The sequence below is a fragment of the Cheilinus undulatus genome, linkage group 11, assembly GCF_018320785.1.
Source record: "Cheilinus undulatus linkage group 11, ASM1832078v1, whole genome shotgun sequence".
Taxonomy (NCBI): Eukaryota; Metazoa; Chordata; class Actinopteri; order Labriformes; family Labridae; genus Cheilinus; species Cheilinus undulatus.
The window spans coordinates 31,652,000-31,674,086 of record NC_054875.1 but is presented as its reverse complement, the minus strand read 5'-3'; the positions used below and the strand labels follow the sequence as shown (position 1 = coordinate 31,674,086).

Below are 22,087 nucleotides of genomic sequence, written 5' to 3'. Positions count from 1 at the left end.
TCATCACTGATACAGTGCTGCCTCCCTATGGCTCTGCAAAGAAACTGCACACTGATCCTGTAGTGCGGCACAATGAAACCCCAAACCAATGCTGACAAAATATATCTTTATTCAAAGGTAATATAGGCTTTTACATACAACATATTTCAAAAGCATTCGAATACTGCATGATTTTTTTGCATTAACATACTTCTTTCAATCATACATGTCATGACTTTGTTAGCAGATCACCAGCTATAGTCGTGTTAAGTTTTGAAGGATGTAAACAGAGAACAGTAAGAGGGGTGGACTGATGATTAAAGCAGCTCTATGTTAAATTTTGCCCAGGAATGTGGCGACCAAAAAGCCGAATAATGTGAGAATAGCTGAATCTAAATTGTGAATCTGAGAATATAGGCACGCAATCTGTGATTTATCACTACAAAAACAAAAATAAATACATCATCATACTGACATTTGGCATATATTCTATTTTAAATAAGAATGATTCAATATGGTCAGTAGAGTTGTGATTTTTAGCACAAAACAAATAATGGCGTTGTGTTTGATGTAAAGAAAATGGAAGATTTAAATAAATCCAATTAATCTTTTTACACCCAACTGACCATGACAATATAAGAAACATAACAATAAAGGATATTTCAGAAATAAAATCTATCCTGACAAAACATACACCAAAAATGTTCCCATGTGGTTATAAATAAATAACTCTGAGACAACAGGGGTCCATGTGTCAAAAACACACCATAGTGAAAAACTCCTACATGGGTACATGGGAGGCAAAATGTTGATGGACAATACCCAGTAAATGACACTGTTAGCACAGCACACACATCTCACTCGCCTCCCATAGCTTACTGTAATTAAATTAGGCACAAAAATAATAAATGCATAGGTTTAAGGTTCACATGTCATCTTAAATGCAAATTAAATCTCCTAAATGTGAAACTGTGCTGTGAAGACCAAAGATAAATTCTACTGTACCCTGAACATTCAGCTTCATTTCGCTACATACTTTATGGTAACAAAAGCCCTAAATACGCTGCCTGGGTTGCGCCCTGTCCTGAGACCATAACATCATTTTACATCCTCTACACCAGTGCTTCTCAACTGATGCGCCAGGACCCAAAAGTGGGTTGCGGCGCCCTTTTCAGTGGGTCCCAAATGTGTTCCAGGAAACAAAAACGGCACCAAAAGTCCATGAAACTATTCCTGTTTTTGTCCTGTCTCTATGATTTGTCACACTTGCTACTGCGTGAGGTCCAATTTGTGCTATTTTTCAATCAAAATATCAGAAATTTCGGTCGCAATTTCTCATTGAGGAGTTAATGTTGGGTCCTGAGGCTCAACCAGTTGAGAACCACTGCTGTACAAAACATTCATAAAATCAGGGCAAGCCTGATAAGAGAAATATACTTAGATAACACAGAGATGCGACAGCACAAGAAGAAGTGTGTTCTGCACTAACTTTCTCCTTTACAGATGCTGACAGCACTTCCAGTCTGGTGCCACAGTAACAAGGACATCAAGTGCCGTAACGAGGATCTTCAAACAGAAAACGGAAGAAAATCACATGAAGAAGTAACTTTTCACTAAATGTGTCTCCTTGGACAGATGGAACTACAAGTGAAGACAGATTTTTCATACTGCATCACTTCTGCCATCTTTCTGACATAATTCTTTTGTGTTGTCTTCTTTCTTCCAAAAATAGGATTTTACAAAAAAAAAAAAAGGGTCATATAAATATATAAGTACTCAAAATAATTAAGTGAGGTATCTTATATTACATGCAATCAAAATTAAATAAACTAAATAATCAACCTTTGGTCTTGCTTGTCAAAGCACATTCTTTGTGATTACAAAAACACTGGATCAATGTGGGTCTTTCTCATTCAACTCAAACAATATGATCAGCTTGTAACTATGGTGATGGGGACAAGAGAAGGTAAATGGTACAGGACATTGTAGTGCCCGCAGAGTAATTAGCAGCTGGGTAATGAGCTGTCACTCAGATGGTGCTCTCAGTGATGGCTGAGCGGGGCGTACTAATAAAAGACTTCAGATAACAGAGGCTGGACTCTCCCTGTGTCATCCACGTGTGGCAACGACGCCTCCCCCATCCCTGCAGGGTGAGAACACACCACCTTGGTGTGTCACAGCTGTCAGACTAACACATCCATCACCCACGCAGCTCCACAAAAAAACACACCAGATTACAATTTCTGTGACTTTCCTCATTCTCAGCGACACATTCTGGAGCTAAAGACGAAGGTAAACACACGACTGTTTACCCACCACGTGCTGCACAAGCTGGGACCTGGAGGTAGAGATTTTTTTTTTTTTTGCTCCTGTAACCTTTTCTGCTTCACCCAGAGTATCCTCTCACACAGCTGTGTTTTTCTAGGACTCAGCGCCCGAGCTTTAGAGGATTTTTCAATAACATTGTGCAGCCTCTGCTGTGTGCTTTTAAGTGACTGTTACAGGAAGTTCTCATCCACAGAGCCGACTTAAGTTTTCCTGATGTCACACCCAGGATTTATCCATGTGCCACCTTATCCTTTGTGAACTTCTCTGCTGTCCTCAAACTGCTGGTTGCCCAAAGTTGTGTCTCCCTTAGGAACAGCATCCTACTCTTTCTTACGACTTTAGATGTGGATGTTGTGGTGGCGAACCTTGCTGGAGTCAATGTCGACCCGGCGAGCCTCAGCGAAGGCCAGGAAGGTGCAGAGGCCCAGCAGGTTCACTGTGGTGATGAGGGCGAACACGGTTGCCCACGAGCCTGTGGCCTCGATGAGATACCCAGAGAAATACACCATCAGGACCCCTGCACACAAAAACACCGAGAGTCACCTTTGATGCCACAGCGCACACAGCATTTTCCATGTGATTGTAGAGTTTTTCACATCCCTCACAGGACCACTTACTGTCATACTGCATCCCCTTTTTAAAATTCATTTGACACTAACTCCACAATGCTCCCTTGATGAAATATGCATGGCACATAGGAGCCGGCATGATTGACATGAAACACATCATCTCAAAGTTTGAATTTTTAAGAAGAGGATTAATATTCTCACTTATTACATGTTTAACGTAACAATAAAAACACTATTGTAACCACTACTGGTGAAAGATTCATCACAGACATTTAAACTCACCTGAGAAGGCACCACAAGTGTTCATAACACCTGTAAAAAAAGACAGATACTTCTTTAAAATTCAACAACACATTTAAAATTTCACCTAGGGTTTAAAAAAATGATCAATATGGACAGAAGTGAAGCTTTTATTGAAAAATTCAGAGACCTCTTTTAGAAATTCAGGACATATTTATTTTTCACTCACCAAATAGAGCTCCGGCACAGGAAGGAGCCAGATCTTGAACATTAACAGATACACCGCTGTGAAAGAAAGACACATCATTAGTCATTACATCATAGAAGCTGCTTAATGGCCCCTGTGCAGGCGTTAGCCCTCATTTATCAAACGTGCATACTGCAGAAATTTGGGTATAAGGTCATTTCAACACACAGAACAGCATTTATCAATCTGGACCGTAGGAACGGCTGGTAAAAAAGTAATACTGTATACCTGGGTATTCAAAAACAGCCACGATATTGCTTTAATTACCTTCATTAAGACGGTGCTATGTGATAAGTGAATATTTATGATAAATTCCTCTAGAATGTGTCTTTGTCCACCAGCAGCCGCACAGACTGTGTGTGATGATGCTTCAAAAGTTATCAAAGAACTCCTGTTAACGATGTCAGGCTAGTTTGGCGAGCAATAAACATGCTCATATATACGGGTGCATTTATACTCATGCACCATGGCCTGGCACAGCACACTGGTCCTCTCTGAAGTCAAACTGATAAACATCGACCGCTGGTTGTAATGTGATCCAAGGCAATTTGAGTTTAAAAACACTTTAATTCTTCTTTCTTGGTAAAGAGATGAGTGATCAGAAATGATCAGGTTTATTAATATTCACAGATGCTGTGTCCTTTTATAAGCTTCCCGTATAAAATTAACTCACAGACGGAGCTTGCCATCAAGCACAATGCAGATATTTAAGTCCAATTTTTATCTGTTAAAAAGGACATTGAACATATCACATTCTGAGATCCTATATGATAACTGTTGATTATTATTTCTCATATCACCTCTGGGAGGAGGTGAGGGAGGAAAGGAGGGCGTGTATGTGTCATTGCTTGAGAGGAAAAAGAGAGAAACTTCATTTGATCCTCTGTCTTAATGTTATTCATTTTACTTTAGTTTAAAAACAATGCTTCCACACGTCAACTCATAAACGTTGTTTTTTTAGAATTGTAGCATTTTGTCACAGGTATGAATGAAGTGCCTGTAGAATCACGCTCTGCTCACTGTGATTGCTAGTATATAAGAAGCTTTTCTTTAAATTGTAGGCCAATCAAAGTCCCTGTAATGTGATAATAAATCTTTATTTCAGGTTTGTTGTATGACAGGCCTCTGTGTTATGAACGACCAGGCTACGTTTCAGTCATGAAAAACATCTCTAAGTTTGCGCAATTCAGCTTCAAAATCATGAAAAATTAGGCAGTAAAATCTGATCTAGGATGGCGTGGGCATGTTGATTGAATGAGCTGAAGCCACGCCCACTCACGAGAAATATGATTCTCTCAGATCTCTTTATCATGATACTTTTAATGATCACCATGGCAGACTGATTTGGGAAATTAACCTCACAATAAACAAAAACATAGCAACTAATTGGCCATTAACTTTCAACGAAGGCAGTGACATCAGCTAACAGCAGTCTGTACTGAGATGAACTGCTTGGTGATGTTATATCATTGTAGTGTTAGGTGGGCAGGGTTATACACCATCAAGACCAGTGATGACATAGGGACATTAGGTTTTGCCCTGCCAAAATTTAACCAAGCCAGAAAAGAGGAGAAGAACTTTCTAGCAGTCTAAATAAAAAAATTCAGCCACACATAGATCTCAGTGTTTTCATTACAGGTTGTTTACAGCAATCTTATTCCAACATGTCTAGTTTGTTAAGACACACATTTTGGATTTCACTTTACAGGGACTTTAAATTTTATTTTTTACAGTGGAATCTTAGATGACCCCACAAACATAAAATAAACATAAAATAAGTAAAAATTTACCAAAGCTTTATTTATTAGAGCATCATAAAAGATAATACTAGTCTTGGTGTAGTTGGACAATTATTAAAGTAAGAACATATTTTTTCTCTTATTAAGAAAATTAATTTATAAAACTTATGAAAAAAACAAAACAAAACAAGTTGCATAACTGCCAGTATTCCAGTAAAAGTTTGATGAGTGAACCAGCCACCGTGTTTCACAGATGACAACAATGTGTGTTTATTTTGAGCTACTTCCTCATACGTGCGGTGCTGCTTCCTCACTGTTTGTTCTGTCTCTGTAGTGGCTCACCAACAATGGTTCTTAGAATTCAAGGTTGTTTTCTTTTGTCTGAGCAGAAAGTCAAAGATTAACACTAATTGTTTTCTTATGAAAAAAGTTATTCTTAAATAAACAGTAGATCAAATGATACGATTAAAAGCTGATCCCTTCAACAAAGCCTAATAAACCTGATCCCTGTCTTTTCTGTCTGTCAGGGAGCTTCAGTGTGATTTTGTCACATACCCATGCACTGGGTATAATATTCCTTAATACCCTGAACAATGCTAATGTACACAATACTGAAACAGTAAAATCACAAGTCTTCCCGTACCTGACTGCCTTGCCACTTCTAAAGGCACACACCCAACTTCATAAAAGCCTGCAAGCAGGCCTGCACTTCCACCTGTCCTTAAGAAGCCTTGCCTCAAGTCAAATCATGCTTTCAAACTTAGTGCTTTAACCTCCATATATCAAATGCTTTGTGTAGATCTTGGTGTCTTGGCTTAGAAACAGAGGCCAACTTGCTTTTGGATTCTTTTCAGTTTACTTAAGGGCATAGCACAAATGATGCATCACACACCCAGTCACCAAACACCTCGAAAACCCCAAGGCTTATGCATGAATACTCTTTTAATTTCAACTCAGAATTTAATATACTCCAGCCTAATCTTTGGAGGGCCCATGTTAAGAGTTTATGCTTGAGATGGCAATAGTGGGTGTATTTTTTTTTTTTTTAAGATTAATTCTGGGCATTTTTGTGCCTTTATTTGATAGATGAGGACAGTAGAAAGAGTCGGAAACAGGGACGAGAGTGGGGAAGAGACATGCGCTAAAGGGCCTCAGGTCAGGTTCAAACCCGGGCTGTCCGCGTACATGATGCACACCTTAAACCACTAGGCCACCTGCGCCCCACAGTGGATGTATTTTTTAGGCTGAAAATCTATGATATGATATGATAACATAACATGGGATAACAGCCTGGTATGGCCACTTATACAGTGCCTGAAAAAAGGATTAACCCCGTGGATGTTTTACCTTTTGACTGATTTTATAAATCAATCATGGTCAATATAATTTGGCTTTTTGAAAAAAAAAAAAATCAAACAAACAAGCAAACTTTAATGTCAAAGTGAAAACAGATTTCTACAAAGTAATCCTAATTGAATAAAAATAGGTAATGTACAAAGTAGAAGGAAGTTCTTTGGTTTGATAAGACCAAAATGGTGCATTCTAGCATTCAGACAGGACTCTATGTTTGGTGGGCACCAGACACTGAACATCCCCACAAACAAGATGCTGTAATAGTGTCAAAGACTCTGCAGTCCCTGTAGAAGACGATTTGACACTGGTGAATATACAGCTATCATGAGGAGGAGGAGGAGGGGACAGAGCGGCAGAGGCTGATGTGTGACAGGGGAGCAGAGGTGCAGACAGGTGAGCCTGAGAGTGAAGAAGCTCTGTAGAGTATCATGATATAAGGTACAAATTATTATTAGACTGTGCGTCCCCTTTATTTATGAAGAAAAAAATGGTTTGAGATTAAATCTGTAGCTCTTCTATGCTCCGAAGGATAAAAAGATGGTTAAAGTCCTCTTACTACACCTTAAAAGTTCTCCATTGAGACTTCTTTTGTGTGTTCATGAGTTTTGAAAAGCAGCTTCAAATGTGTGTTTATTGACATCATTCCAGTAAATCTACTGGAGTGATGACAGTAATTTCTTACTGTAAACATTTATTTGACATTTGGGCATTTTTACATTTGAAAATAAAAAGATGGTAAATAATAGCAGACATTTTTAAAGTAATTACTTGCTTTTTCTTGTGAGTAGGGCAGATGTGTCCACTTTACTCACCTCTGACCACATCAGAACATTGAAACATTGTTAGATGTGTCTGTGCTACTGCTGAGCTCTCAGCAGAGACTTGACTTCTCCCAGTGATCTGTGGTGTAATTCTCTAACTGTTTCTAGTCTCTCTTTTTGAATCATCCTGTTGTGAGTCCTCTTGGTGTAAAGGGATGTTTCTGTGAGCCTTTATTTCCCTCGTGAGGTTGAAATTCTCTGCTTTAGTGTGAAGGATCAGGAATGATCTTTGAGAGATTTAAACTTAACTGACAATGTACTTTATACATGTGTGATGATGAGATCTGTTGTTCTGTGATCTGCTGAGAACAACAGAGGAATTAACTTCTAGAAGTCTAAAGTTGGACTCTACACTGTGGTATTATTCAGTAATGTTACATTAAGGTCAGTCATCTGTTTTCCTTGTTGGGCTTCAGTTCACCATGTTATGCTCTCAGCATATTTTTGGAGAATTCAGTATCTTTGAGCTTAGTCTAGATGATTTTTTTTTTGACATTATCTGTTGTTGTTTTGGGTTGTTGACATGAACAAACAAGCATTTTTGTCCACTTGTGTTAATAAGGGTATTGAAATGTTCAGAAAAAGTCCTGTATGGTACATTTAGAACAGATAAAAAAAGTGTGATAAATTTGCATTTAATCTCAAGTTAACTATTAAATTTGTGAGAATAATCATGATTAAAATTTTTAATCTACTGACAGCCCTAGTTTAAAGACAACAAAGTGAATGTTCTGGAGTGCCCGAGTTAAAGCCCGGACCTCAATCCAATAGAGAATTTGTGGCTGGATTTGAAAGGGGCTGTTCACGCCCCACCCCTGTGTAAACTGACAGAGCATGAGCAGTTTGGCAAGTGCAAGCCGGACTGAATCCTTTTCAAACACACTCAGTGCTGTGATTGCAGCCAAAGGTGTATCTACTGAATACAGACTTGAGGGGGGTGAATATCTATGCTGTCACCTATTTTACATTACATATTTTTATTTAATTGACATAACTTTGAAGACATATTTTTTTTCTTTGACATTAAAGAGGGTTTTTAGGGGTTTTTTGGTTAAAAAAAACCTAAGTTAAATTGACCATGACTGATTTGTAAAATCAATAAAAAGGTAAAAAATCCAAGGGGATGAATACTTTTCACAGGCACTATAAGTCTCCCTTGGCAAAGTTAGCTATGAGTACACTGGCTCAGCAAAGTTTAGGCAAAAAAATGTGATGATGACTTGAAAACTTGCTGTTAAATGTACAACTTTAACATCTTAGAGACTGCTTGGTGGTGCTAACCTCACACAGATGGAAACAAATGAAATGGTTTCACTTGCAACCATAAAGAGGGAGTATCTAAAGCAAAACAACACTATGAGATATGAAACTGACACTCTGACCACTGGGGGACACCACATTTAAACCTAAATCTAAGTGTGAGGACGTTGTGGTACCTGTGACTGAAGGTGGTGAGACCCATGGTGGCTGACACAAACGCTACAGCCCAAGGAAAGGTGGTGCTGCCACACAGAAGAAGGGTGAACAAACTTGACACACCCATGGAGAAAAACTAACCGGGGAATGAATGAACACAAAAACATTATGATGTTACATAAGTCAGTACAGGTCTAATAGGAAACAGCTACACACTTTGGACTGAGAGGCAGTTTTACAGTGATGATTAACACACACCACACTACTAATGACAACACAACAGTCAAATGCCTTACCTGCATTAACTTCCTCACAGAGGCGGTATCGTAGCCTGCAGGGTTAGAGAAAGACATCAGGACAGATAGATGCTTTGTTTTTTTAAATTAAATCAGATATGAGATGTTCTGGTGCCCTACCCTGGCTGATCAGATGGTCAGACAGGCAGCCGCTGAAGAGGGATGAGGGGATGGCAACCAACCAGGGAATGACATTGAACACCCAGCCCTGGGGGGACAACACGGAAAGAGATAACTCATTCAGACACAGAAGGAGACATTTAGAATACTATTTTTGCACAGATTGAAAGTAATCATTGCTTATATATTATAACATCTAGGAGATAGATTTTCATCTAATTTTGATGGTATATTTATCTCACCCAGAATTTTAAACCTCCTACTTGGTTAACCCTAGAATCCAGAATCTCTCAAGGAAAACCTTTAAGTGAAAATGAGTGGGTTTTTATGAGGTACTTGGAATCAGTAAGTGCATTAGCCACATAAGAGGTCAGTCAGTGCAGTCCTTTTGAGGGGAGGATGGCCAAAGTGCAGGGCAAGTGCTGAACCGTGATAGCCGACTAGTGCTAAAACAAAGTAGCTTACTGATGAAAAGTACAGCACTGAGATTTTTATGTACATAAAAAACATTACCTGACACTGTTTTTTTTTTGGTCATTTTTTCTTTCATTTATTTAAAATATGTGGATCAAGCAGCCTTGTCTACATGTAGCCTAACTTATGTGACTGCACTCCAGCCAGTCTCTGCTTAAAGGGTTACACAGATTGTATTCATCTCAGTTCTGTTAAACTGTGTCCAGAGTCTGACAAGAAAAACATCACAGGGAAATGTCAGTTAAAGTGCCTGTGTTATATTGTTTTTGTTGAAATACTTGTGTCGGATACCATGTGTCCCTGACCAGTATGTTGTCCGACTGTTAACATAATAAAGAGCTGTAATGGTTATCGCATTAGCAATCTCCATATCCGGCTGCAGAGTTACAGATTATGGGCTGTAAAGCATGCTGTGCAAAGACAACAGAGCTCTAACATTCAAATCAAAGGTAGATGTCGAGTAGGCTCTGTGCTGACTGGCCAATATTACCAGCATGTAACAGGAAGCATAAGGGTTTGAATTCGGGCAGCGCAAAATTGCCCAAACAAATTTCTTTTTTCAGTGTATAAAGCAGAAATATGAGTTACTTTTTTATGGTAGTACTCTTGTGAAGTAACAGGTTATTTAAGTTACCATTTCATTCAGAGCACCACTGCGCCAAAGTCAGTCTCAAAGAGCTAACAGCACAGCTGTGGAGTCTTCAGGTTCTTTTACACTAGACAAGGCACAATAGCTCCCCTCTCCCCCACTGGCTTGCTTTCACACTAGAAACACTGATCCGTGCCCAGGCTCACTTGGTTTTGTACTCAGACTCATACAGCAGGTGGCGATGTGCACACAGCTGATATGCAACTCCACCAAGGATGTAAAAGAAGGAGAAGCTACCATGGCAACCAGGTGGGTCATGACCTGAGTAAAGATTGTTAATGTTTTATGCGGGCAAGGGAGTCCATCCTGCCACCATGGATGGTTTTAAAACATTTTTTTATTATTTCGAAGAAGCCAGGCATCTCTCTTTGTATTTGCACATCTACATGTAGCTCAGGGGATTAAATGGGCTTGTGCTGTGCTGACTCAAAGGTTTTTGAGGTGACAGGAGCTGTTTATTGCCTTTGTAACTCATCTTGCTGACTCCAACTTTTGGTCATCCATAACATGAGTCATAACAGACCATTTCTTGACTAGATTCTGATGATTTCCACAATTCATTGAGAAAAATGTGAGTCAACTGCCACGCTGGGGAAAGAAGTTGTGCTTCTATGATGACTTCATATAGCTGATGCAACTCTCTGCCATATGCATTCATATCTCATCCAAACCCAGGGCCTGGTGCCCAAGCATGATTCGTTTGCATTCACATTGAACAAAACAAACCTGACTTTGGGCTAAGGTGTTCTTTGATCCAGGACTGGGCCCCAAGTGTGAAAATACCCTAGGTCTGTTTTGACTTTTGTGGGTGTTTTCTTTAACCTTAACCCACTGAGCCCTTAGCTATCTTTAAACCAGTTTGTCTCACCTGGACTAATTAATTTAAAAAGCTTGTAAAACATCAACCCTGTGGTGCATACTCAAGCTCTAAACATCCTTTTTTCAGGACAGCCTGGGTTGTAGGAGTACGTGTGCTGCAGTAATGTCTCTTGAATTTTTAAAAAGTTATTGGACTATAAAGGCAACAGAAAAACTAAACAAAAATCAAAACTGAAAGATTTTTATATGTGGCACACAGTAAACATGAATGACTAAGGGTTTTTTTTGCACAAACTTGTTATCTAATCTCATGGGGACCAAAAAGTGAAAAAATAATTATTCTCTTAACAAAAATGTTCAAAATATTGAAGACTGAAGAACAAGGTCCTTGCACTTTTTTCTTGGCTGATTATGAGCCAATTAAAAGCAGTTCCTGTCTGAAGTGACACAGAGGGACACATCACAGGCTCTCCGTCTCTCTTTCTCTATATTATGAGCTATTCAGGCTTTCTTCTCTAGGTTCTAAATGAATAGACATGTGCTGTTTGGCAAAGCATGACAAGACGATGGTGCAGCCTGCCACTGGTTGTCACATGTGACATTCATTGTGAGAAAACAATATGGTTGATAACGGTAAGCTAGCGGCAGAAACAAATCAAAAATTTATTCAAAAATTAATTCAAAAATGTATTCAAAATGGACAAAAAGACATTTAATATTGGAGTTACTGGTGTGGGTTTAATCTTTAAATACCCAGAAAAGTCACCAAGGGTCCAGGCTTGCTAGAAAAGCCTCTGTAACAGCTACAATGACATGGATAGCATCATTAGAACGGCACAATCCTGCATTCCAGAGGGTTACAGTTTTTGGGCAACCCAAATGTGATCCGAAAGAGGATTAAAAGATTGTGTGTTTACCTTGGCTTCTGGGAAAGTGTCTTTAAAGAAGGTTGGCAGCCATGACAGAAGAGTAAAGAAGGTACTTGCAGTGCAAAGGTGTGTTACAATCACGGCACTGAACAGGGTGAAAAAAGACAAACAGATAAAATTAGTGTGATGTTAATTCATTTTGAGAAAATGTTAAGTACAGGCGGGGATTACAAAGTAACAACTGATTCAGTACAATACATGATACAAGGCCCTTATAATGATACTGTTACAGTGATTCTGTGCTTATTAACATATTGTAAGACAAACATAATGGTTCATAATGATATCTGATGAACTGATCAATATATAATACCCCTAAAAAAGGTCAAGTGCAGGTTTCAAGTATCTGTTCACTTCCATTTGGTGTCAGTTCCACCTTTTATGATGCTTCATCCATAATTTCTTTTCACTGCTGTATTCCTTTTGGCCACTCACAATACTCTCATTCATGTCATAAAGAGTGCATCAAACAAGTCAGGATGATGATATTTCTTGCCATATTAATATTCAGTCCCACTCCCATTGTTCAGTGTTCCAGACAAAGATTATTCCAGTTATTTTGAGCGGTGATTTTGCAAGAGCTTGTGTCTGTGCCTCTTGTCTGAAATCTATTGTTCTCTTTTCTAAATCTTTTTGGGTTTCGGCAGATGGATGTGTTTGAGAGCTTCAAGAGTTAGAAAATATTTTAAGCCCACAGATGTCACACTATCATTTGATTTATTGCTCTGAATGTGGATCTCCTACATTTAGAAAGTACGGAGGTTCTTTCTCTCTCACTGCAACAGAGCATATCAGTTGCATTCAGTGTATAAATATCTTTGCCATGAGGAAAAGGGCAGGGAAAAAGTCAATATTTCAGGCGTACTAACATTTGAGGCAGACAGACATTAGGCTGGCTGTTCAAACAAATTTAAAAACTAAGATTATGAACGAGAGAAGTATTCTTTTCGAGCTGTTTTTATATATTTCTACATTTTTCTAAATATATCATTTCCTGAATTAGTCATTTGCTTTTTTTATCTAAGGTCAAAAACACATGCAGTAAACTGGTATAAGTGAGTATTGATGTTGCTTTATTATAGCCACAGGACAGTAGTAAAGATGTTCTTATCTTGCTAGAAATTAATGTGCTCATTCATCTGAGTGTTAGAGAAAATAAAAAGCTATCCCTACAGACAGAAGAGATATAAAGAGTACAAAATGCACACATAAACAAAGATTTTTGCAGCTGCTCTCACACACACAAACATACACATTTCCTCTCTTTTCATCTCACCAGACTGCAGGTTGTTTGAGGAGCCGGAGCCAATGTCTCTTGGATAGTTTGGACTGTGGCCCGCTGTTTCCCAGGGACTCCAGTGTGATGATAGGCCCTGCAAACACAGGCGACCACAGGTCATGTCGGCAAACAAGAGACTCCAATTATACAAATAAGCAGCAATGAGATAACAGGCACACAGAGACATGGCAGATAACTTCCAAACAGTAAAAGTCTCCCATACCTTCTCCTTTGAGCAGATATTTCCACATACAGTACGCCCACAGGACGGAAAGCAGACCGGACACGTAGAAAACACTCTCCCACCCATACAGGTCCAACATGAGAGAGCCTACCCCTCCAATCACCAAAGTGCTGCATAAAAAAGTTCACAACAAGACATGGCAAGTCACAAACACGTCTGTTTAATAAGATGTTTCAACACAGCCAAGAACTTGATTTGTCACATTCAGAACGTGGGCTGAGCTGAACTCTGAAAACCAGCTGTTATAGTAAAACTGTCGCTACATGACTCATACAGATTATAAATCAATACATTTTAACATCGTATGGCACAGCTTTGAGTGAAACCCTTCTCTTTGTACCCTGACAGTGATTTTCTAGGAGAAAAATTCTCTTTCCCACTATTTCCCCTATTTGTTACACAATACTAGACTCACCCCAGATAAGAGCCACTTCCCACAGTGCTCATGAGGAAGCCTCTTTCACTCTCCACCACCTTCTGAGAGCACAGACTTGCCAGAGAGGGGTAATGAACTCCTAAAACCAGGACACAAAACAAAAATAAGAGAAAATCAGAAGGAAAACAAACAGGTCAATGGAGGAAAGGGGGATTTCAACCACCTGGTCACATATTAAATGTCTTTAGAGTTAGATTAAAGATGATTTAGTTAGCTTAGTGATTTAATGAATGTGAAGAGCATAGCAAACATACAAAAACTTAAATCTGAGTAGATGTATTTATCTAATTTCCTGTCAAAAAACCTTATCATGCACAGTGTAGGCCAGTGATTACCCTTTTTTTTCCTAGGGTCCCAAAAATAAGTTGACAAAATACTAACATACTAGGCCTACAAACACGTTTTTGCCAAAAGATTTCTGTATAAACTATACATTATAACAACAGCCTATAAGCACCACCCAAAAAAAAAATAAAACTGTAAAGAGGATGTGTAAAAGTTTATGAAATCTTTTACTTTAAAGACATACTCTGTGAACCAAAACTCAGAATTTTGGGGGATTTTAAAGTCACAAATAGCTGATTGTGTGGAAGAAAATAATACCAGATGAAACTGTTGTCCTTGTACGAGTCCTGCAGTTGAGAGCTTGATCAAACGATAACTTTTACTTCTTAAACTAAAAAAATAATCTATCTCTTTCTGCTAAATCTATGCATTTATAAAGGCTTTTTTTTTCTTAAAAATTAACAGATCCTCTTTGTTTTCTAATCTCTTAAGATGGACCTAATGTGCTGTCTTAAAATATTTTTCTAAACAGGATTTTTTTATTTTTAATCTAATTTTGACAACGTTACAGCAGGCAGGGCCCCATGCCCCCACTGAGGTCTCTGGCGCCCCCCTCTAGGTGTGCCCAGAACCCAGGTTGGGAACCAACTCTGTAGGCCACTCTCAGTTGACACGTCCAGAAAACTCGAATAAAAAGACACTTGAATTTCTTGTTTAAGTAAATTAATCTGCCAGTGAAGTTATAATTTCTTTTGAAACAAACCACCCACCATACCAACACAGAGACATTCTCTTTCTGACCTATTACATGAACAAACAGCATCACCACCTTCAACAGACCCAGGCTTAGCAAGAGGCTGAGGGAAGCTGAGCCAGGGTGAGGTACTCTGACTGGGGCTGGGACTCTACCTCCCCACTTCTACCTACCCCAGCACAACTCATGATTACAACTACCACAAGACTATTCCTATTAGTGACATGACACATGAAAACTGTCAAAGGTTTACAAAAGAAAATGAGGAAAGATGTGGAGCTTAACAAGTGAGTGTGGGAGGTAGAGCTTTTATGTATCTTTTTTATAACAGGAATTATACAACAGTTAGTTCTGATGGTGTATGAAGAAGAGGAAACCCATGAGTCACAATACAAGAGAAATTTTTATGTACAGCTGACAGCATCCTTTTTTTAATCAATCTCATGTCATGGAATTACACAAGAGACTGTATTTACGGCAATGTGTTGTGTCATGTGTAATGTGCATGTTGTCTTACGGCTGCAGCATTGGTGGAGAGCCTAGGATAAATTTCTTACTCTCTGGGACGACAAAGTTAATATCTTATCTAATCCTATTTTACTAGTTTCAAGGTAAAATCAATGTCTTTTTAAATACAAGTACCAGAGTCTAGTTTGTGGGACTAGCTGATTTGTTGGAGGTAAAAAAAGAAAAGTAATTCCATAGATAATGTTTTGTTCGTTGGCCTCTTGTTGCTGCTTGCTTATGTCACAACTCCACTGCCACATCCGGAAGTACTGCCCCTCGTTGCTGATTGATGGATTCGCCAGTGAGAAACACGGAAACTGGCGTATCCATCTGCTTTGCAAGGTTAGCTGTAAACGGCACTGACACAAACATCAAACAAACCCATCTTCAGAGAGTACATTTTTTTTAAAAGCACTGTATTTCATCTGGCTTGGGTAAGGCTGCTGCAGTTGTCCAGCTTTCGAGGCTGCAACTCTTGCAACCCTCCACTGTAAAACTGGTCATGAGCTTCCACAGTTTTAAAGTCATGCAAAGTGTAAACACTCAATCCAAACAGAAGGTAGTTTACAATGTCCGGATATATGACTGCCGGTGGTTCATCAAGTCAGTCCAGTCCACAGTTGCCATCACTGATCACATGCATTTCTTTCTACCAGTGTTTCACGCTGAAATTCAGTTTCCTTTTCAGTTTCTCTATTTATACTTTAGATCAAATATAAGCTCTTCTTTTTTTTTTCTTTCAGTACAGGTAAAAGAGGTCTGGGTAGCTATATCAAACAAACCAAAGGCCTTCCTTTACAGATGTCACAACGCTGCGTCACGTCATCTTCAACACTCTCTAATGATGATTTTTATTTTTAACAATCATATACTTACTGTTTAACTCTTTCATAAAAGCAATATCAGCTTGGAGTTGAGTTGATGGTCTGGACATGATCACTGCAGGGATCACCTTCAGCGCAAGGCTGCCATAACTGAATCACAGCAGTTATTCAGAACATCATTACTTCCTCTCTTGTAATACTGCTTAAAAAATTCAACATAGCATGTCCTCTTAGGACACTTGAAAAGTACATTTTGTTTCCTATCTTGGCAGAATAATTTTTATACATTTCATGCAGTTCAGACCCTTTTTTTGCTTTTACATCATAAAATTAAACTTCACCCTGGCCTTGTCAAGAGACTGTGAGTGAAAACAAGTTTAATGAAACAACTCAGATCTCAAATTAGACAAATGCACTAGCTTAGTTTAGAGATTTTGCAGCGAAAACTTCCACACTGCAAATATTTCACACATGAGAATGTTTTTACATGTGGTTAGTTACAGTAGCAAGCAGTCTAAAGTGATCTAAAGACAGTTCTAAAAGCCCCAGCTATGTAGAAACATTTGTTTTCAAACCTTTTCAAACAAAAGAAAGAAAAGACAACTGCTGGTAGGCAACAGTTCAAGTCAAACTGGTCATCAATGGGCTTCTTGACATGTCATATGGTTTCTCAGGAAATTCATCATCTATTTTCTCTTCAGACAAAACCATTTTAATTTTCTTTTACTTGAAGCTCCTGCAAGGAATTTTTACTGTGTGTTGATTTTGACGACTGATATGTGTTTGATATGACACGTGGTCTGGGAGACTACAGTGAAATTTGAAGCAGTAAAATAATTGCGCTGACACCACATAATGAGGATTAGTCACACAATTAAGTGTTTGTGGTGAGCCTGCACTCATGATACGCCCAAATGTTCATCATGGGGTCAAATGTGGCCTTGCATTTGGGCTAAATTGTGGCAAGCCTTAACAGTTGAATGTTTCACACCTTGTGAATCTTTGCTTTGAGACATGTAAACAAGGCTTAGGTAGTGCAGTGTGAGTCAGCTCGTCTCACACCTACCCTGTGGCACTAATGAAAATAAAAATGATGACATGAAAATGATTGATCTGGTCTCCGAGGGTTTTGCTTGCTCATAATGAGGCACTGGCGTTAATTTCAGTAAGATTCATAACCAGTTAAAATCTTCTTAAAGGAGCTTTAAAGCCCTAACTCTTCATTAATATATACAGCTGTGGGCTACAGATAGAAGTGTTAAGAGTATGAAATACCTAGTTTGTTTTAATAATGTAGTTTGGGTGAGGTTTTTGGTCAGGTCAGACATAAACAGGATTTTAAGAAACTGTAGAAAAGAGTGCTACATGGACTCAAAAAAAGTTCATTTGAGGTGTTCTTTTGACATCAACAAATTGGTTATTTACCAAACAGGATTTTTGAAAAATTAAATAAATGCAATTTCAATCTGAAAATGTATTTACCATGCATTCAAACAATCTAAAAATGCAACTGATCCCATTCATACTCTTTCAAAATGTGTCCATCTTACCCTGCAACAGGCCCATAAGGAAGCGCGCCAGTGTCATAGAGAGGATTGGCTGGGAGCAGAAGTGGGCCAAGATAGGGGTGAAGGCCGTCATCGACCCCCAGGCTGCTGCAGACAGCAGGAGGACTTTCTCACCTCCAACCCTGTGGAAACACCAAAACAGACCATATACACTTTTCTTTTTGTGCTTTTTTTATCATCTTATGGTTAAGATAGGGCGCTGCACAATTTTAGATCTTGGGCATAAAACTCCTCAAACAAATAAGCAACCTCTCTGTTTCTGACACTGTGGCACACGAAGGGTTAACAGTGTGACAACACTGAGGTATCACCAGGCTTGTTGCTCTGCATTATCTGTCGAGCCTGAGCAAACACAAAAGGGCTGCATGCGTCACTCCCAGTAATGATCTCATGCAAATGACACTTCAACAAAAAGCATCACTGTCAACATTCATATAATATTTCACACAACACAATCCAACAATCTTCACATAGTGTCACCTCACAACTTGAGTACTCTATAGTTTGACCTCAAAGTTTCCCCACCTGTCACTGACATAGCCTCCAAACACTTGGGTGAAGCAGTAACCCCAGAAGAAGCTGCCCAGCACCATCCCCGACTCCCTCTTGCTCCAGTTGAACTGTTCTGCCATGCTGACGGCGCAGATGGGCATCGCCACACGAGCGCAGTACAGCAGGCATGTCCCGAGCAGCAGCACCACCGTCCATACCCTCGCAACAGGCCTGCAAATGAAGGAGGGAAATGAATGAGGCTGAATGAAGGCAACATTGGAGATACTTTGGACTTCAAATCCACCTGACAGGGGGATGTCTTATGTAATCAGGGGAAGTACTTCTCCATATTTGGTCTATAAACATTTAAACCCTAATATTAAAATGTTGTTTTTTCTTTAAAAAGTAAGTTTTTTCATTCATTAAGTATTCAGATCCCCCTCACTTTTTCAATTTTCTTATGTTGCTGCTTGATGCTAAAGTAAAAAAAAAAAAATCATTTTTATTCTCACGAATCTACACTCAGTATCCCATCATGACAATGTGAAAAGAGAATTTTATAGAGTTTTGCAAATTTATTTATAACAAAAAAAAAAGTTTTCCATGCATATCTTGATTTTCATACAAATGCATTTAACGGTGTATATAGGTTTTTACAGCAAAACTTAAAGCCAATTATACTGCTACTATAGTGCAAACGTTATGGTAATCAAAGATAATTATAGAAATGTTTCTGTTTTTCATATTTTCATGGCAGATTTTATCATGTTTGCTTCATCTTGATATTTGAAATTAACCTGAGGGCCACATAAGGCCAACAGGTCACCTGTTCCCCACCACTGAACTAATACCTACATTCCACCAGTGCGCTGTTTGAGGAGCTATGTCTCATGTCAAAGAATAAGCTTCTAATGCTGTTATTTTGACATTTTTCTGCAACTTGTACTCCTGCACTCTAGGACAGTGGTTCTGAATGTGGTTGTTAGGATCAAAGTGGTTTAAAGTGGCGTATTTTATTCACTGTTAAAAGTATTCTTAAAATCAGTTCAACTGAGTTCAGGTGTTTCAATCAGACCTGTTGCCACAGCTGTATAAAATCAAGCACCTAGCCATGCAGTCTCCATATGCAAACCTTTGTGATACAAAATAGATGTTTCTGAAAATCTCAGTGACTTTAAGTGTGTTACTGTGATGGATGACACTTTTGCAATAAGACGGTTTGTTAAATTTTATACCTGCTGGATATGCCATGGTCAACTGTAAGTGATATTATTAGAAAGTGGAAGCATTTAGGAACAACAGCCACAAAGCACAAGACCACGTGAGATAACATAGCAGGGTCAACGACTGTGTAAACGTCGCCAACACTCTGCTGATTCCATGGTTGAAGAGTTCCAAGCTTCCCAGTGGTAACGTGTTCTGTGGAGTGACGAATCATGCTTATCTGTTTGGAGGTCAGATGGGTGAGTCTGAGTTTGGTGGATGCCAGGAGACATTACCTGCCTGACTGCACTGTGCTGACTGTGAAGTTTGGTGGAGGAGGGACAATAATATTGGGCTGTTTTCAGGGTTTGAGCTAGGCCCTTTATCCCCAATGAAGGCCAATCTTAATGCTTCAGCATACCACAATATTTTGGACAATGCTATGCTTCCAACTTTGTGGCAACAGCTCAGGGAAGGCCCTTTTCTATTCCAACATGACCGTACCCCAGTGCACAAAGCAAAGACTATTAAGGCATGGTTTGATGAGTTCAGTGTGTAAGAACTTGACCGATCTGCATAGAGCTCGAACCTCAACTAAATCAAGCACCTTTGGGATGAACTAGGACGGATATTGGAAGCCAGGCCTTCTTGTCCAACATCAGTGTCTGACCTTATAAATACAGAATGAATGAGCATGAATTCTCACTAAAAAATCTCCAAAATCTTGCGGAAAGCCTTCCACGATGAGTGGGGGCTGTAAAGCCACAAAAAGGGGGAAACTCCACATTAAAGTACATTTTTTAATACAAAGTCATTACAATCCCTGTCAGTGTAATGGTCAGCAGCCAAATACTTTTGTCCACAGTAGGAAGCTTGCTCCAAAAAAGTCATTTATTAATAGAAAACAAAACTAAAATGTAAAAGAAAAATCCTGGGTGGCTGCAGTAGTAACATTAAACAAACCTCAAACCCTTTAAACTTAAGTTAGGCTCACTCATTGTTCGGTTTAGACTCACAAGATATTCTCAAAAGTAAGAAAATAAAATTTAAAGTATTTTTCAAGAAAATAAAACTGATTAAATCGTGAAAATATAACTTCCTTCTCACCAAACTTTTTCACTTATGAGGGCCAACCCATGCATGGCTACAGATGATACGTGTCATTTGACTATAAGACACAAAGGCACTTTGGTTGCTTCGACTGTTTTACTGTTTAACGATGCAAGAGAAGTCGTTAAAAGTGACGGTATCTGGTGATTTCCTGTTTGTTACTGTTTGCCTTCTGGGGGATATGTTAGCTATTTGAGCTGCTGAGATATAAGTAAACACGAAAAACGCTCACACCAGCTTGATGTTTCAGTAAAGAGGTACACTAACTATTACCTGGACCAGTTGGTGTTGTGTTCAGGCCACTTCTTGTAACATCCAGGGGCTCCGATCTTGTCAGGCGGGTGGTTTTCCGTGTGACAGACCAAATCTGGACTATAGTTCTTGCCATATTTTTGAATTACTGCCATTCAACGCGAGGAAACAGCAGCCCCCTCTCAACCGCGTCGGCTCTTTCCGGTTGATCAGTCAGAAAAGTAGACGATCAGAGGAAAAAAAAACACTGAAACCTTGTCATAAAGTAAAAACTCGATCACATCACGGGTTTTCTTGATTGTAATCCATAACCTGTATGACTGGACTCACGGGGACAAGGCTGATGTGGTCACGAAGCCGAGCTGGAGGAGGGAGTCTTGTTTTTCCTGATGCCCGAGGAGGAGTAATCCACGTGTCAGTTTTTCTCTGCCAGCCTCCTCCGACCAGCCGCGCAGTTCTTCTTCTGATCGGTAGGGTTAATCAGGAAGTGATTTCTCTCCACTTAAAACCAGCTTCACTTGTCTAGTCCGCCGATTTATCCACTACGGTATCTTTAAAATACGTCGTAGAGACGCCCCTGGCTCCTGCCCTTCTCCCATCATGACGGTGCATTACAGAAAATGTGACTATGGGAGCATCAGTGGAGCACCAGGATGTAGTTCGCTCATGACCCGTCCCTGACGGATGGAGGAGAGATGGAGCCCGTGCTGAGGTTAAGCTGCTGTGGGGGAGAATTTGCGCAGTCAGAGCTTACAAGGTTGATAGTCCATGTGCCCCCTGGTTATTCGAGTTTCCAGGCATCGTTACATAAGACTCTGCAGTCTGCACAACTTTTAGATGCTCCCTGTGTGATGGTGGGAAATGCACTCACATCCCTTACTCAAGTTAAAGTGACACCACAATTTTTATACTCCACTATAAATAATACATGAAAAGGTGCTTTCCTGAGTAACAGTTACTTTTTATAGTGTTAGAATGTGCACATTGAATTAGCTTTTTAAAATCTGTAACAGTGATTCAAAATGAAATATCCCACATTTATGATGTAAGAATTTAAACGTTTTAAGAAACCTTGTTTTACAACATAATGCAAGCAGTTCTTTTTTATTAACAACAAAAACAGTAAGATGGTGCTTGCATAGAGTAACTTAATG

The 22,087-nt window shown here is 39.2% G+C and overlaps 1 protein-coding gene across 1 annotated transcript; it reads right to left on the bottom strand.

The window, feature by feature from the left end:
* Positions 1 to 89: 89 nt before the first annotated feature.
* Positions 90 to 21,771, bottom strand: slc17a9b (solute carrier family 17 member 9b). The gene is made up of 13 exons (XM_041798969.1): positions 20,955 to 21,771; positions 18,402 to 18,599; positions 17,859 to 17,998; positions 13,918 to 14,017; positions 13,482 to 13,612; positions 13,256 to 13,352; positions 11,968 to 12,064; positions 9,109 to 9,196; positions 8,989 to 9,023; positions 8,713 to 8,828; positions 3,346 to 3,401; positions 3,159 to 3,188; positions 90 to 2,824 (listed from the first exon to the last, which is right to left on the bottom strand). Exons 1-13 carry the CDS (start codon positions 21,086 to 21,088, stop codon positions 2,646 to 2,648), a joined length of 1,401 nt encoding a protein of 466 aa, XP_041654903.1. The 5' UTR covers positions 21,089 to 21,771; the 3' UTR covers positions 90 to 2,645.
* Positions 21,772 to 22,087: the final 316 nt, after the last annotated feature.

Excerpts from the sequence above, each read along its gene's own strand:
- slc17a9b (XM_041798969.1), bottom strand. The coding sequence starts at position 21,088 with ATGGCAGTAATTCAAAAATATGGCAAGAACTATAGTCCAGATTTGGTC. Across the intron at positions 12,065-13,255 it reads CTCAAACAACCTGCAGTCTG|TGCCGTGATTGTAACACACC; the intron begins GTGAGATGAAAA and ends CACCCTGTTCAG. Across the intron at positions 2,825-3,158 it reads CACTTGTGGTGCCTTCTCAG|GGGTCCTGATGGTGTATTTC; the intron begins GTGAGTTTAAAT and ends TTTTGTGTGCAG.